Below are 14,725 nucleotides of genomic sequence, written 5' to 3' on the forward strand. Positions count from 1 at the left end.
TTAACCATGTTTTTGCATGACTTGATGCCATGTTAATAATTGGCCATGATAGAGCTTTTGCATATTTGCAGGCATATGTACAAACAAGTACAGTAACGCTTTTCCCTGCTCTGCTTGTCTGCAGGCAGTGAAGTGAAACCTACAAGAGTCCTGCTCGCTCAAGGCCTGCATATAGGAAAGAAGCAGGGGAAAAGCGTTACAAGCAGCTTTTGTTCTGCAGCATTTAAAAATATAACAGGTAGGTCAGAGTTTTGGTCTATCAGCCTTGACAGTGCCTCTTGAAGGTGAACTAAGTATCTGAGGTAAAAACTAAAACTTGTCCAAAATGGGACTGTGATAAGTTCTTTTAGGATTTTTAGTCTTATACTCATTATAAAATGCCTTAGTGCTATGAAGTAGTAGTTATTCTTTCTCCGCGCCCCCCCCCCCCCTTTGGCTGTGCTGGGGAATCAAACCCTGGGTCTTGCACTTGCTAGGTGACTATTCTCTTTACATCTCAGTGACTTTCCCAAACTCTAAAATAGCCTTTTTATTTTTTTTAATTGTTGCCCAACCTAAGAGGGATTGGAAAAAAGGGATTATATTAAAAAGTAAAAATTATTTTGAATATTTTTAAAATTTTAAGGTGGATTGATTGAATTCAAGACAATTTGCTTTTTTAGCTGTACTCTGAAATATAATTATGACTTCAAGATATTAAAAAAAGTTAAATTTTTTACTACTTATAACTACCACCAAGTCATTCATGTAGCTGTTTTGTCTTTCAGGTATATCGGAAAGTCTGATTCAGTTACAATCAGTGTATGGAACCATAAGAAGATCCATAAGAAGCAAGGTGCTGGATTTCTTGGTTGTGTCCGTCTTCTTTCCAACGCCATCAACCGCCTCAAAGACACTGGTTGTGAGTGATTGTTTTAAATGAGAAAATATGTATGAGAACTTTTATGTAGTAGGTGTCCAAAAACTGAAGTTGACACACACACACACACACACACACACACACACACACACACACACACATATATGAAACACTGATAAAAATACCTGATCTATATTTATTTAACGGACACAAAACCTGAAACATTTTGGACTGGCAAAATGGTTTGGTGGGTACCAACCACTAAGGCCAATAGCTCTCTCTCCCTCTCCATCTCCTTCTCTCCTCCCTCCCTTTCTTTTTTCTTTCTCTTCCCTAACACACTCTAAATAAATACTTAAATGTAATATTTTTTTTTTCAAAAATGAAACATTGTAAAGATGTGATCCTAGAGATGAATCAGAGATGATACTTAGCTTCCAGTGAATTTGGGGCTTCTCTCGACCAGAGGAAGGTAGCTCTTAACCTTAAACAGAAAACCCTCTCCTTGCATAAATGGAGTTAAATGCAAATAACCCATGGATTGAGTCCTGACTTCTAGACAAAATTTACACCATTCCTTTAAAGCTTGGAAACTTTGAGGGAAGAGGGCTAGAATAAATGTGTGAGCTACAGAATGGGGAGAGGGAGCTCCAAAATGCCATGTCCTAAGCACAGCCTGCCACAGTGGCCATGAACCCACAGTGGCCATGAACCCACAGCAACTGTGTATACTGACACTGGGGGCACAGAGGTCCAGCCCTCCTAACATTTAGCTGTGGAGACTCTTGGGACCTACCACTCAGTGCTGATCTCTTTGGCAACTAACAGATCCTGGGAGGGAGGAAGACTAGTACCCAGTTATGTACACTGGTGAACCCACCAGGCTTTCATGTTGTGGTTAGCTACAAACTTGGCGTTACCAAATGGCCTTAGTTAATCTAACAAAGCAAAACAAAACCACAGAGTGGGCAAATGGGCAAAAAAGATTTGTAGAAAAGAGAGGTGGAGGGGTGGTAGAGGTGGATAGTATCATGTACGTGAATGAAATTGTGAAAGAACAAGTTTTACTAATAAAAAAGAGAAGTGATTGATATTCAGAAGGTTAGAAAGTAAGGAATCAATATACATGTATTATTTTTTTTAGCACCTAGGTTTGGTGAATATTTGAAATGGAAGTGAGAGTTTCTATAGGCAATTGGAATCAGTTGGCAATTAAAGAACAATTATTATTAGCAAAATGATAGAGTAAATAAAACTGCTGTGGTAAAAGTTTTTAAAAAAGACATTTTGAGAATAAAATAGTTATATTAACTACTTGACTAGAGTCTGTTTTTCACCATCCTGCATATTAGAAAACAAAGACATTAGAAATGATTTCTATAGTGGATTGATAAATTGACTTACGATGTCTATTTCATATAACCCAGTGACAAAGAGTCTTTTGTAGGGGTTGTAGAAATTGAGGACATGGCCACTCTAATGTGTGGTTGAGTGGGAAATTTTATTGTAGATATGAGGAAGAGAATAATAGCCAGAGGCATCTGGAAAAGTCTAGAACAGGGAGAAAAGTAGTAGACTAAACATGTCCAGCAGATTAGACCATGAGAGAAGAGGAGGTGGCAGGCAAGAGTAGAGGACCTCTAAGAGAGAAAGAGAGCATCAGGAGGGCCTATGGCTGGAATGACAGAGTAATATAGGAATGAGAAGCTGAAGGGAGGGAGTCCCATGAGCTGGAGAAGTGTAGGGTAGTGGGTGGGGTACAAAGGGCTAGGAAGAGTCTGTAACCGATATTTGTTGTGTTGAGAGAGCCCAGAGGCCAGCATGTGCCTTGGTATGCTAGTAGGCACCACAGTTAGCCATTTGTTTGGTTCATTTTGACCCTGCCAAGGGTATCTTTCCATTGGGACATAGTTGGAAAGATCCTTTTCAGCAGAAGTTTTGATTGTATGTTTCTATAAATTTTCTTATATAATGTAAAAAAATCAGTTATCTAAGATTCCTGAGCTAATAAGGAGACTCACATGAATTTTATCTAAGCAAATTAGTTAACAAAACCACTATAAGTTTAGCTTTGAATGCTAGATCTATTAGGAGATGATTTTTTAAAATGTTAATATGATGTTATAATGGTATGTATAAATATTGGCCTGTTACAGAAGGGGGAGATTACTGAGGTGCAGGTTTTGAGTCAGAAGAACTCCAGCTATTAAGTGGCTAAGAAAAATCTTAGCTTCTGGGTTAGCAGAGTAATGAGCAATAGGGCAGAAATGCTCGGTTGACAAAGTTCTATACGTGGATGCAAACTGTTACACTGTCAAGTTAAGCAGGAAGACTTAACATTTATGAACCAGGCCAGCTTTCTGTGGGGACATTGTGCCTTATATCTCTGAGGGCAGGCCAGTATTGTATTTACTTTACAGATGAAGGCATCTGAAAGAGTTGTCTCCAAAATGATTACCTCAAGCCTAGAGCTTAACATTTTTTTCTCCTTGGCTTCTTACTGATACTTTTGTGTACCTTTTAGGATAGTTATATTATAAAAACAAAACAGGTATTATTGTTATTCAGCACTTAGCCAGGTACTGAGAATTTCATATAATTTATTTAATCTTTGAAAACTGATTAGGTAGCTTCTGTTACATATAAGAGTGCCAGGGCTCTGGAATAAATTACGTAGGACCAACAACTATTTAGAGGTAAGCCAAGTCTTAGACTGAAGTGATCTGAAAGCTTTGGAGAGAGCTGCTAGTTACCAATGTAGTGTACCAGTGCTTGTGCTTCATGGTGTTTGGAATCTGAAGTTGATAAAACTTGCTGTGATGTGTAAATTACCTACATACACAGTTAGAGAATTTTAAACATTCATTTTTTAGTTAAAACGATTATTTAAAAAGTATAGGTCGGGTTTTCAATGGTTTGTGAAAATTAAATATATCACTTATAGATTATAGATATTATAATTTCTGATACCAGCTAATTTTTTATTTGAATAGATCAGAGGTTGGATCTATGCAAACTGGGGCCAAATGACAATGATACAGTTCGAGGACAGATTGTAGGTAAGTGTGGGATTTAAAATTCTGAGTTTTAGCTTTATTTGAATTGTCATACGTCTAAATAATTTCTTTTTTTTTTTTTCTTTTCAAGATAAGGTATCGTGTAGCCCAAGCTGTCCTCAAACTTGCTGTCTAGCCAAAGCTGACCTTAAACTTTTGACCCTCCTGCCTTTGTCTCCTTGAGTACAGCTTTCGTGAGGTGCGTGACTCAAATCCAGGGCTTTATGTATGGTGGGCAAGTTCTACCAATTGTATCCCATCCCCAGTCCTCTAAATACCTCTGAATACTTTGTATTGGCATGAAATAAATATGAATCATATAAGATGCTACAATGGCCCAGAATCAGCCTAACTTAATTTAAAATACATACATAAAACAGGGGTGGGGCGATAGCTCAGGGGGTAAGAGGACTTGCTGTGCAAGCATGAGGACCAGAGTCCAGATCTCAGTACCCACAGTCGTTAAGTCCTAAAGAAATCACACAGAGGTCTACGCAGAGGTCTACATTAACTATAAACTGATTGGCCCATTAGCTCAGGCTTCTTATTAACTCTAATCACTTATATTAACCCATTATTTTTATCTGTGTTAGCCACATGGCTCGGTACCTTTTTCAGTGAGGCAATCACATCTTCCTTCTTTGGTTGGAACAGGACCGAGGAGGAATGGGCTTCCTCCTTTTCAGAATTCTCCTGTTCTCATTGATCTGCCTCTACTTCCTGTCTGGTTGTCCCGCCTATACTCCTGCCTGGCTACTGGCCAATCAGCATTTATTTAAAACATAATTGACAGAATATAGCCAATTGTCCCGTACCACTTCCCCCTCTTTTTTAAAAAAAAAAAAAGAAAAAAGAAAAAAAACCAAGAACATCCATAGTCCATTTTTTGGGAATGTGGGCACAGTTTTCCAGGCTACTTCCTGCTGGTTTGGGGGTGCTGATAATCTTATCGGGACCTAAAGAAAATTTAAAATTATGATCAAGTCTTGACTGGAGTATCCTGTGAGGCTTCATCATCTCAGGCAGCATCTTAAATCTGTTTTGGATGTAGAACTTAGATGTCTGGGCCATCTGTTCCAACTGGAGATTTCTCAGGTGGTCTTCCTTGATCACAGCCTCTCATTTCCTATGGAAACAAAGGCAAAAATATCTTCTCCAAAGTAATATACCTTTTGACTTCAATTTTGAAGTCAAGGTATTTTCAAAATGCCTATCTTGGATTAATTCAGCAGGATTTATAAACAATACCTTTTGGTAGCTGTTGCTCCTTCCTCAGCATTCAAACAATTCAAAGAGAACATAATAACATACAGTATCCAGACTTTCTGTGTATTTTTCATCTTTACATGGCTTTATTTTAACCTCTATTTCTTTTATTTTTACTTTTAATGTTTGGCTTTTTGAGACTGGTTCTCTGTGTATCTTTGGCTGTCCTGAAACTCACTCTGTAAACCAGGCTGTCGTTGAACTCACAGTGATCTACCTTCTTCTTCCTAAGTGTTTTTTCTTTTTGTTTTTTTTTCTTTTTCTTTTCTTTTTTTTTGTTTTTTTTGTTTGTTTGTTTTTTTTTTTTTTTTTTTTTTTTTTTTTTTTTTTTTTTGGTTTTTTGAGACAGGGTTTCTCTGTGTAACAGTCCTGGATGTCCTGAAACTCACTTAGTAGACCAGGCTGGGCTTGAACTCATTGAAATCCGCTTGCCTCTGCCTCCCAAATGCTGGGATTAAAGGTGCATGCCGCCACCACCACCTGGTTTTTGAAAACATTGATTTTTAATATCACTTCTAAAATGAAAAATCTATGGGAAAAGAAATTGCAAATTTTAGTAGAAATGAGGGAGTTCTAAACGCTTTACTTTGGTTTTTGCAGTGCTGTGTATTGAACCCAGAGCCTCATGCATGCTAAGCTGGAACACTATAACTGAGCTGCTTCTTCAGCTCAATCTTTCTAAAGTATTAAAATAATCTATGTTTTATGTTATTTTTATTTTCTGAGACAAGGACTCCTCAATATGTACAGGCTGACCTTAAACTTACTATGTGCCCAAGCTAATGTCAGTCTTGCAACAATTCTTCTGCCTAATACTTAGAGTGCGGGGATTGCAGACAAATACTACCACACTGGGCTTAAAATGGATATTAAGCTTGACAGAACTGGAAAGTGCTGTCATGGAGTTAATAATGTTATTTGTTTTTTTAATAGTAAGCCTTCAGTCCAGAGATCGAATAGGCACCGGAGGACAAGTTGTGGATTGCAGTCGTTTGTTTGATAATGACTTACCAGATGGGTAAGTGAGCGTCATTATAGTCTTTAGAGAAATGCTGGTGTCCATACTGTGCTAGGAATATCTATGGTCCGTTCCAGAATATAGATTTTTTTTCTTTCACTTGGAAAATTAGAAGGATTTGACATGAATTGTATTAAATACCATTTTAAAAAGAGTTTTGAAAAGGAAACAAAGGAAAGTTCTTGCCAAATATTACTCTCCTATAAATTTCATTATTTAAAGGAAAAGATTTTTCTTAATTTTCTAAAACAGGGCATATAAGTACTGCATTTAAATATTGCTTTATTTTTAGAGGTAAGGAAAAGAGAATTGAGTAATAGTAATTATAACATTGCTAGCCTTTCTCATTTTGACATATATTTTATATACAAGTCCTAGTGTTTGCACATTTTGTTTCAACTGTTTAAAATCCTAAAATTGTGGTAGGCATAATGACCCATTCCTGTTCATCTTAGGAACTGGGAGGTTGAGGTAGGAGGGTCATGAGTTTAAGGCCAGCTTGGAGTACATAGTGAGTTCTAAGGTAGCGTGAGTTGTATAGTGAGAGCCTGTCTCAAAAAACACCAAGTTAGGGACTGGAGAGATGGCTCACTAATTAGTTAAAAGAGCTTTTCCGTCTTACTGAGGACTCTAGGTTCAATTCCAATATACATGTTGATGGCTTACAACCACCTGTAATTCTGGTTCTAGAGGATCCAACATCTTGCCTGCTTGGGTACACACATGTACATAACACAGATATATACGCACATACATGAAAATAATCTTAAAAATAAATTAGTTGGTGCTGCAAAGATAGGTCCGTGGTTAACACATGCTGTTCTTGGGAAGAACATGAATTCAGTTCTCAACACCCAAGTCAAGGCAGTTACAACCCACCGGTAATTTCAGCTCTAGGTAATCTGTTGCCCCCTTCTGGTCTTCTTGGGCACTGCATGCATGTGCACATAGAGGCAAACACATTACACATAAGTAAAAATACATCTTAAAATCAGTTTAAAAAATAGTGTTGGGGGGCTGGCTGGAGAGGTGGTTCAATGCTTAAGAGTACTGACTTTTCTTCTATAAGACCTGGGTTCAATTCATAGCACTCACATGGCAGCTCACAACTGTCTGAAACTCCAGGATCCAACCTCCTCACACTTAACGTCTATACAGGCAAAACAACAATAAAATGCAAAAAATTCAAAAAATTAGTGTAAGAGCTAGTGAGATGACTTTAGGAGGCAAAGGTGCTTGCCACCAAGCTTGACAGTGTGAGCTCACCCCAGAACCCACATAATGGAAGGAGAGAACAGCTTCCCCAAGTTGCCCTCTGACCTGCATACCTGTGTTGTGGCAATGCTCTCCCTCACATATTCATGTAGCTATGCACACATAATAAGTAAATGTACAGTTTTTGTTGAGACTGGATTTTTCTTTGTGTAGCCCTGTCTGTCCTGGAACTTGCTCTGTGGACCAGACTGGCCTTGAGCTCACAAAGATCTGCTTGCCTCCTAAGTGCTGGGACTAATGGTGTGTACCACCACAGCCCAACAAATGCACACATTTTTGATTGGTAGAATCAACTTTATAGATTGTCTTAGCTCTTAAAAATGCTTTAAATTTTGTGTAGATGTGTATATCTGCAAAGTGCATGTGTTCATGTGCTTGTTGGCATTGGACTTACACAGACAGTTGTGAGCCACCTGATGTGGGTGCTGGGAACTGAACTTGGGCCCTCTAGAAGAGCCTCAAGTGCTTGTAACCACTGAGCCATCTCTCCAGTTCCTTGCTTTGGTTTCTTGATAAGTCTGTTCATTTTTGAAAATGAGAAAGTTCGTGGTGTTTTCACAGGGAAGTTGAGGATGAAGTAATCAGTGTGAGAGCTAACCAACCACAGGAGGAATATAACCATATTTTTATAGTCATTTGGATGTTTCATTAGCTGAAATGTCATAAAGAATTTAGGGATGAATATTCTTTGTTTATAAAAGTTGATTTGGAGGATTGGCCCAGCAGTTACGAGCACTGACTGCTCTTCTAAAGGACCCAGGTTCAATTCTCAGTACCCACATGTTAACTTACAGCCATTTGTAACTGCAGTTACAGGTAATAAGATACCCTCTTCTGGCCGGGTAGTGGTGATTTATCCCTTTAATTCCAGCACTCAGGAGGCAGAGGCAGGCAGATCTATGTGAATTTGAGGCTAACCTCTATAGAGCAAATTTCAGAACAGGCTCCAAAGCTACAGAGAAACCCTGTCTTGAAAAAATTTCAAAAAAAAAAGAAGAAGAAAAAAAAGATACCCTCTTCTGGCCTCTGAGGGCACTAGACATGTATGCAGTACACAGATATACCTACAGACAAAATGTACATCACATGTATATAAAAAGATAAAATTTAATAAATGTGTTTCAGTAGGGTTATAAATACCTTTAAGAGCTTTTATATGCTTCCCTACTAAAATTTAGCTTTTCAAAAATTATGGGAACTTAGAAATTTTTAGACTGCTGTGTTCTAATCTTTTACCATTTGCTTAATTGCTGTAAAATCTGATAAGTGTTATGGCTAATGTGTTAGTTCAGGCATTTACCACAAAATTCTTGGGAAATTATTGCAGTTTAAGTGTTATTAAAGTTTTTAAATGTTCTCAGTCTGGCTGATAGAAAAATATAACCTCAGCAAAATCTCAGAAGCTCAGAGTTCTATATAAACACTGTTGTACAGTTTTAATGTAAGTTGAAAACAATATCAGCCTCATTATGAACTGATGTTCTAGATGCCTTATTTCTCAATATTTTTATTACAGTTGGGAAGAAAGGCGGACTGCCTCTGGAAGAATCCAGTATCTAAACCACATAACAAGAACTACGCAGTGGGAACGCCCGACAAGGTAAAAATCATACACGTTGTTTCCTATGGCCGATGCTTGCCCTTTCTGGATTCTTCTGTTATCTGTCACCTTTATTTGATTTTCCCATTACTTTATACTAGTATAAACCATTAGGTCTTAGAGCAGGTACTATTATTATTTTTAAAATATATATATATATTTGTTAATTCTATTTTATAATTAAAGTGGTTATATTTTAATTATAATTACTTCCTTTAGTTTTTAAGACAGGATCTCTCCATATAGCCCTGGCTGTTCTGAACTCACTCTGCAGACAAGGCTGGCCTCAAAGTCAGAGATCAATGTGCCTCTGCTTCCTGAGTTGGTGGAATTAAAGGCTTATGCTACCATGCCTGGCTACTATTATGGTCAACAAAGGCTTTTCACAGGTCCATCCTCTTACTTGTATGTCCATGACCTTCAGTGGTGCTCAGTAAATACTAACTGAAACAAATAAATGACTGGGTTAAACAGTAATTTTGTTTCTGTCATTTTATAGTTCGTATTTGAGTATTACTGAATGCCTGTTATAAAATATTTATTCAAGGTTGTCATAGAGGGATGCTGTTTTATCATGGCTAAATAAAGTATATGATCAAGAAAACCCATATGGAAGATGTATATCTGAGAGTCAGTGAGGAGGTGGTGACCTTGCAAAGGAAAAGCCTGAACTAGAATTTGACAGATGGTAGATAGAGCTCCCGTCTGTGTAGCAGTTCCTGTGTAAAGATCTCAGGATGCAAGGTTGTTCTTGGAAACTGAAAAGGAGTGCCATTAAAGCTGCTAAAAATGAATAAGGTGATTGGTTTACATCCTTTGTACTACCTTTTACAAGTAAGAATGAAGTTGAGCCTGGCGGTGGTGGTGCACACCTCTCATCCCAGCACTCGAGGGGCAGAGGCAGGTGGATGAGGCCAACCTATTCTACAAGAGCTAGTTCCAGAACAGGCTCCAAAACTACAGAGAAACCCTGTCTTGAAAAACCAAAAGGGGGGGAAAAAAGAGAATGAAGTTGAATTGCCATCTCTGCTAGTGTATTGGTTCCCTCATTGATTTCTGAGCAGGCCTGGCACTCAGAACAAATTATTAAATGGTTTTCATTAGCTGTATCTACTTTTGATTATTGAGGGTTTTTTAAATCAAATTGGGTTTGTTATTTTTTCTTTTTGTTTGCTGCTATTGTTTTGAAACAGACTCTTGCTCTGTAGCTCAAGCTGGTCTAGAACTCCAGCCTACCCTTTGAACTCAAAATCCTCCTGCCTCATCCTCCCAAGGACTGAGATTATATGTGCATGCCACCACACCTTCTTAGAATTTTTTTATTACGTTATGATTGTCATCAAAGCCTTGCTATTTAAAATTTTTACATCATTTTTTATTTTTTGAGATTATAATAATGACATCATTTCCCATTTCCCTTTCTTCCCTCCAAACTCACCCATGTACTACTCTTGAACTCTTTTTTCAAATTTATGGCCTTTAAAAATGTTGTTATGTATATAGATATATATTCCTAAATAGAAAAATTTAACCTGCTTACTCCATGTAATTTAAGTTGTTTGCATGTGTTCAGGGCTGGCCATTTGGTATTGGATAGCCAATTGCTGTGCTCTTCCCTAAGGAAGACTGGTGTGGGAAGTCCTTCTGTGTATGTGTTGCCTTTATTGAATAATGAATAAAGCTGTTTTGGCCAGTGGCTTAGCAGAATAGAACTAGGTGGTAAAACTAAACTGAATGCTGTGAGAAAGAAGGCAGAGTCCATGAAAAGCCATGTAGCTGCCACAGGAGACAGACACCTCTGCTGGAGCCCTCTGAAACTTTGTTGGTAGACCATGACCTCATGGTGATGCACCGATTAATGGAGATGAGTTAGTTTAGAATATAAGAACTAGGTAAAAATATGCTTAAGCTATTGGCCAAACAGTATTGCAAATAATATAGTTTTTGTGTAGTTATTTTGGGTCTGAGCAGTCTCTGGCAACAGAAGATTGTTTCTCCTGCACTCAGCGTTCTTTAGTTGCCTGAAGCTTTTTATTTAGGCTAAGGCCTCATGAGCTGTCTTGTCTTGCCATTAAAAAATATATATGTGTATATATATATATATATGTATATATATATATATATACTCAGTTCGAAATTATATTTCTGTTTTGGTTTTTCGAGACAGGGTTTCTCTATGTTACAGCTCTGGCTGCTCTAGACTCACTCTGTAGACCAGGTTGTCTTTGAACTCATGGAGGATTGCCTGCCTCTGCCCACCCCACCCCCCCAATGCTGGGACCAAAGGCATGCACCACAAGGTGAAGTTAAAGTATTAACTGTGTTTTGAATGAGAAAGAGCCATACCTAGGAAGAGATACTGTTTCCGAGGACTGAAGGTCAGATAATTCAGGTAAATTCGAGGAGAGGAGAAACAACCTGCTTGCCAAAAGCCATGTAGGAGACAGAATGGTAGAAATCTAGTCTAGAGGCCAGCCTGTATCCAAGTCCTTGTACTTAGTGACTCAGGAACACATCTCTAAGTATGCATAGAGTTTTAAACATCTTAATTGAAACAGCCCTTGAGTTTCTTTGGTCATTAGGACTTTAGGCTTGCTCTTACTAAGGTTCTTACAATCATTGTTTGCTCTAGTCATCTAATTTCTTGTCTTATTTACTATATTATTACTATAGTATATGTGACATCTAGAGATAATAGAGTTTTTGATGTCTAAATTGTTAACCTTTTTACCCCTTGTCACTTTTCAATAGACCAGCGTCGGAATATTCTAGTCCTGGCAGACCTCTTAGCTGCTTTGTAGATGAGAATACTCCAATTACTGGAACAAATGGTGCAACGTGTGGACAGTCTTCAGACCCCAGACTAGCAGAGAGAAGAGTCAGGTCCCAGCGACATAGAAATTACATGAGCAGGACACACTTACACACGCCTCCAGATCTACCAGAAGGCTATGGTATGGTAACAGCAAAGGGAACATTTCAACTTGCTTTAAGAAAGTCAGAAAACTAACTTTTCTATTTTGTTTTTTCAAGACGGGGTTTCTCTGTGTAGTCCTGGCTGTCCTGAAACTCACTTTGTAAACCAGGCTGGCCTTGAACTCAGATCCCACCTGCCTTTGCCTCCCAAAGTGCTGGGATTGAAGGTGTGTGCCACCAATGCCCTGCCAGAGAATTAACTTAAAAAGTTATTTTTGCTGGGTGTAGTGGCAAATGCCTTTAGGCGGATCTCTGTGAGTTTGAAGCCAGCTTGATCTACAAAGTGAGTTCCAGGTAAGCCAAGGCTACACAAAGAAACCCTGTCTTAAGAAACAAAAACATACACACACTACACTGGACATAGAAACAGAAAGAGAGTTACTAACCAGGGCTTAGGGATTCTGTGTGAAAAGAAAAGTAAATATAAAGCCTACCAATTAAAAAAGTAAGTTTGAGAAGACTAAGCAACAGTTTGTCCTTATCTAGTTATTTAAGAACCATAGCTTTTATGCTCAATCATAATAAAATGTGATGAATACGAATGACACGGTTACTTTTAAGCATATGGAATGAGACGACTTTGCAAGTAGACACTATAAAGTTATGGCAGTACTATTGTGCAGGCTCAACTTAAACCGTTACTGTGATTTTTTGGGACAGATACTAACTTCCTTTCCTTCTTAACACTGTAGATGTTGGCTGATGGTGACACCTAAAGACCAAAATTAGGAATTACATTGTCTAAGTTATTTTTTACTTGTAAATTTTTTTTTTATTTTATTTTTATTTTATTTTTTTGGTTTTTTTTCGAGACAGAGTTTCTCTGTGGCTTTGGAGCCTGTCCTGGAACTAGCTCTTGTAGACCAGGCTGGCCTCGAACTCACAGAGATCCGTCTGCCTCTGCCTCCCGAGTGCTGGGATTAAAGGCGTGCGCCACCACCGCCCGGCCTACTTGTAAATTTTTAAAAACTTATTTGCAAATAAATGATTATAATTCCATTTTAAAATAAATTTTAGCCTCTTACTTTGAAAAAAAAATCCCATCTACTCACTGCTGTGTTCCACAAAGTTTGCCTACTACAAAGTGAGTAATTCCAGAATGGGAAACAGACTTGGTTTTGCCATGTTACTGATCGTATTATTTAACCTCTAAGAACCTATATTTTATCTTTTATAAAGTGAAAAAAATAATAGTAACAATGATTTGTTTTTGCAACAAATAAATGATATATAATCTCCAGGAAAACATCTGACCGTGTCTGGCATAAAAAGCAGGTTAGCAACCTGTCTGTTGTTACTAATACTCAATCTTGGAGATACTCCCGTGGAGGGTCACTCAGTTTGTTGGGAGTAAAGGTGGATTTTATTTTTACGGTGTGTGTGTAATTTAGGTTCAGATGTTCTTTTGTAAGAATAAAACAGGAATAAAGTAGCTATCAAGGCTGAAATTATTGCAGCCGTTGTCAGCACTGGGTTTTTTCTTAATATTTGGGATTGAACACAGGCAAATACAATCCGTGAACTTCTTCCTGTCCTTGCAGCTGTCTTCTAAGTTTGAAGTTTTTTTATCATCTTCATTTATAGATCTATAAATATATTTATTCTAATTTTAGCAGTTAATATTATTAAGTTAATATTTAACTTATATATTAAAATTTCTCACTATATTTTGTTAAAACAGCTTTCCATGCAAAAGACAACAGCTAAAAAATAACCCTTGAAGAAACCCTTTTACAGATTTTTTTTCTTATTTTTTTATTAAAGATTTCCATCTCCTCCCCTCTTCCTCCCCCTTCCCTCCCCTCCCTTCTACCCGTACCCCCACTCCCTCCCTCTCCAGGTCAAAGAGCCATCAGGGTTCCCTTCACTATGTTAAGTCCAAGGTCCTCCCAACTTCCCCTAAGTCCAGGAAGGTGAGCAACCAAGCTGACAAGGCTCACAGTGAGCCCGTCCATGCTGAAGAGTCCAAGCCCACATTGGACACCTTTTACAGATTTTTTTTTCTTGACGGCTCTACTGCCTGCTAGGCTTTGAACTCATTTCAGCTTTTGAGGTTTTTTCTCCTCACCATGCACTCCTCCTTCCATTGTGCTTTTTAGTCAGTCCTATGACTATATGATGTGCTTTGTTTACATCAGAATCTATTTTATACCCTAGATGGCCTGGAGTTTTGACAGGTAGTCCAGGCTAGACTTGGACTTGTCTCATTGCCTCTGCTTCCTGCCTGCTGGGATTGCAAGTGTGTGGCACTTTGCTAGCATCCCAGGAAAACCCTTGATATATCTGTTAAGAAAAGAGAAATCACAAATTTGGGTATAAAATTGCCATGGGGGGAAAATCATTAGCTGGGGCTGGAGAGGCTCAGTGATTAAGAGCACTCTTCCAGAGGACTCAGGTTCAACTCTCAGCACCCATATGGCAGCTCACAACTGTCTGTAACTCCACTTCCAGGGACCCTCACATAGATATATATGCAGACATATATAGAGGCACATAAAATAAATAAATCTTTAAAAAAATCCTTAGCCTATAAATCTTTTGAAATTTTAAAAAGCTCTGTTGAAACTTCCTTAAGGTGGCTAACCTCTTCCTCTGGGCTGTCTGCTTACTTGGGTGCTGACTGTACCCAATCATCACCGTTTATACAATTGTTTCCAGGAGAAATGGGATGGCTC

The 14,725-nt window shown here is 38.2% G+C and overlaps 1 protein-coding gene across 1 annotated transcript in view; it reads left to right on the plus strand.

The window, feature by feature from the left end:
- Nucleotides 1-14,725, plus strand: part of Smurf2 (SMAD specific E3 ubiquitin protein ligase 2) — a 94,095-nt gene that overhangs the window by 52,722 nt on the left and 26,648 nt on the right. The window contains exons 4-8 of the mRNA XM_038327722.2: nt 768-901; nt 3,853-3,918; nt 6,115-6,199; nt 8,991-9,074; nt 11,826-12,028. Coding sequence (XP_038183650.1) covers nt 768-901; nt 3,853-3,918; nt 6,115-6,199; nt 8,991-9,074; nt 11,826-12,028 — 572 coding nt within the window. The remainder of the gene's footprint in view (nt 1-767; nt 902-3,852; nt 3,919-6,114; nt 6,200-8,990; nt 9,075-11,825; nt 12,029-14,725) is intronic.

Source organism: Arvicola amphibius, chromosome 4 (genome assembly GCF_903992535.2).
Source record: "Arvicola amphibius chromosome 4, mArvAmp1.2, whole genome shotgun sequence".
In the NCBI taxonomy this organism is placed as follows: Eukaryota; Metazoa; Chordata; class Mammalia; order Rodentia; family Cricetidae; genus Arvicola; species Arvicola amphibius.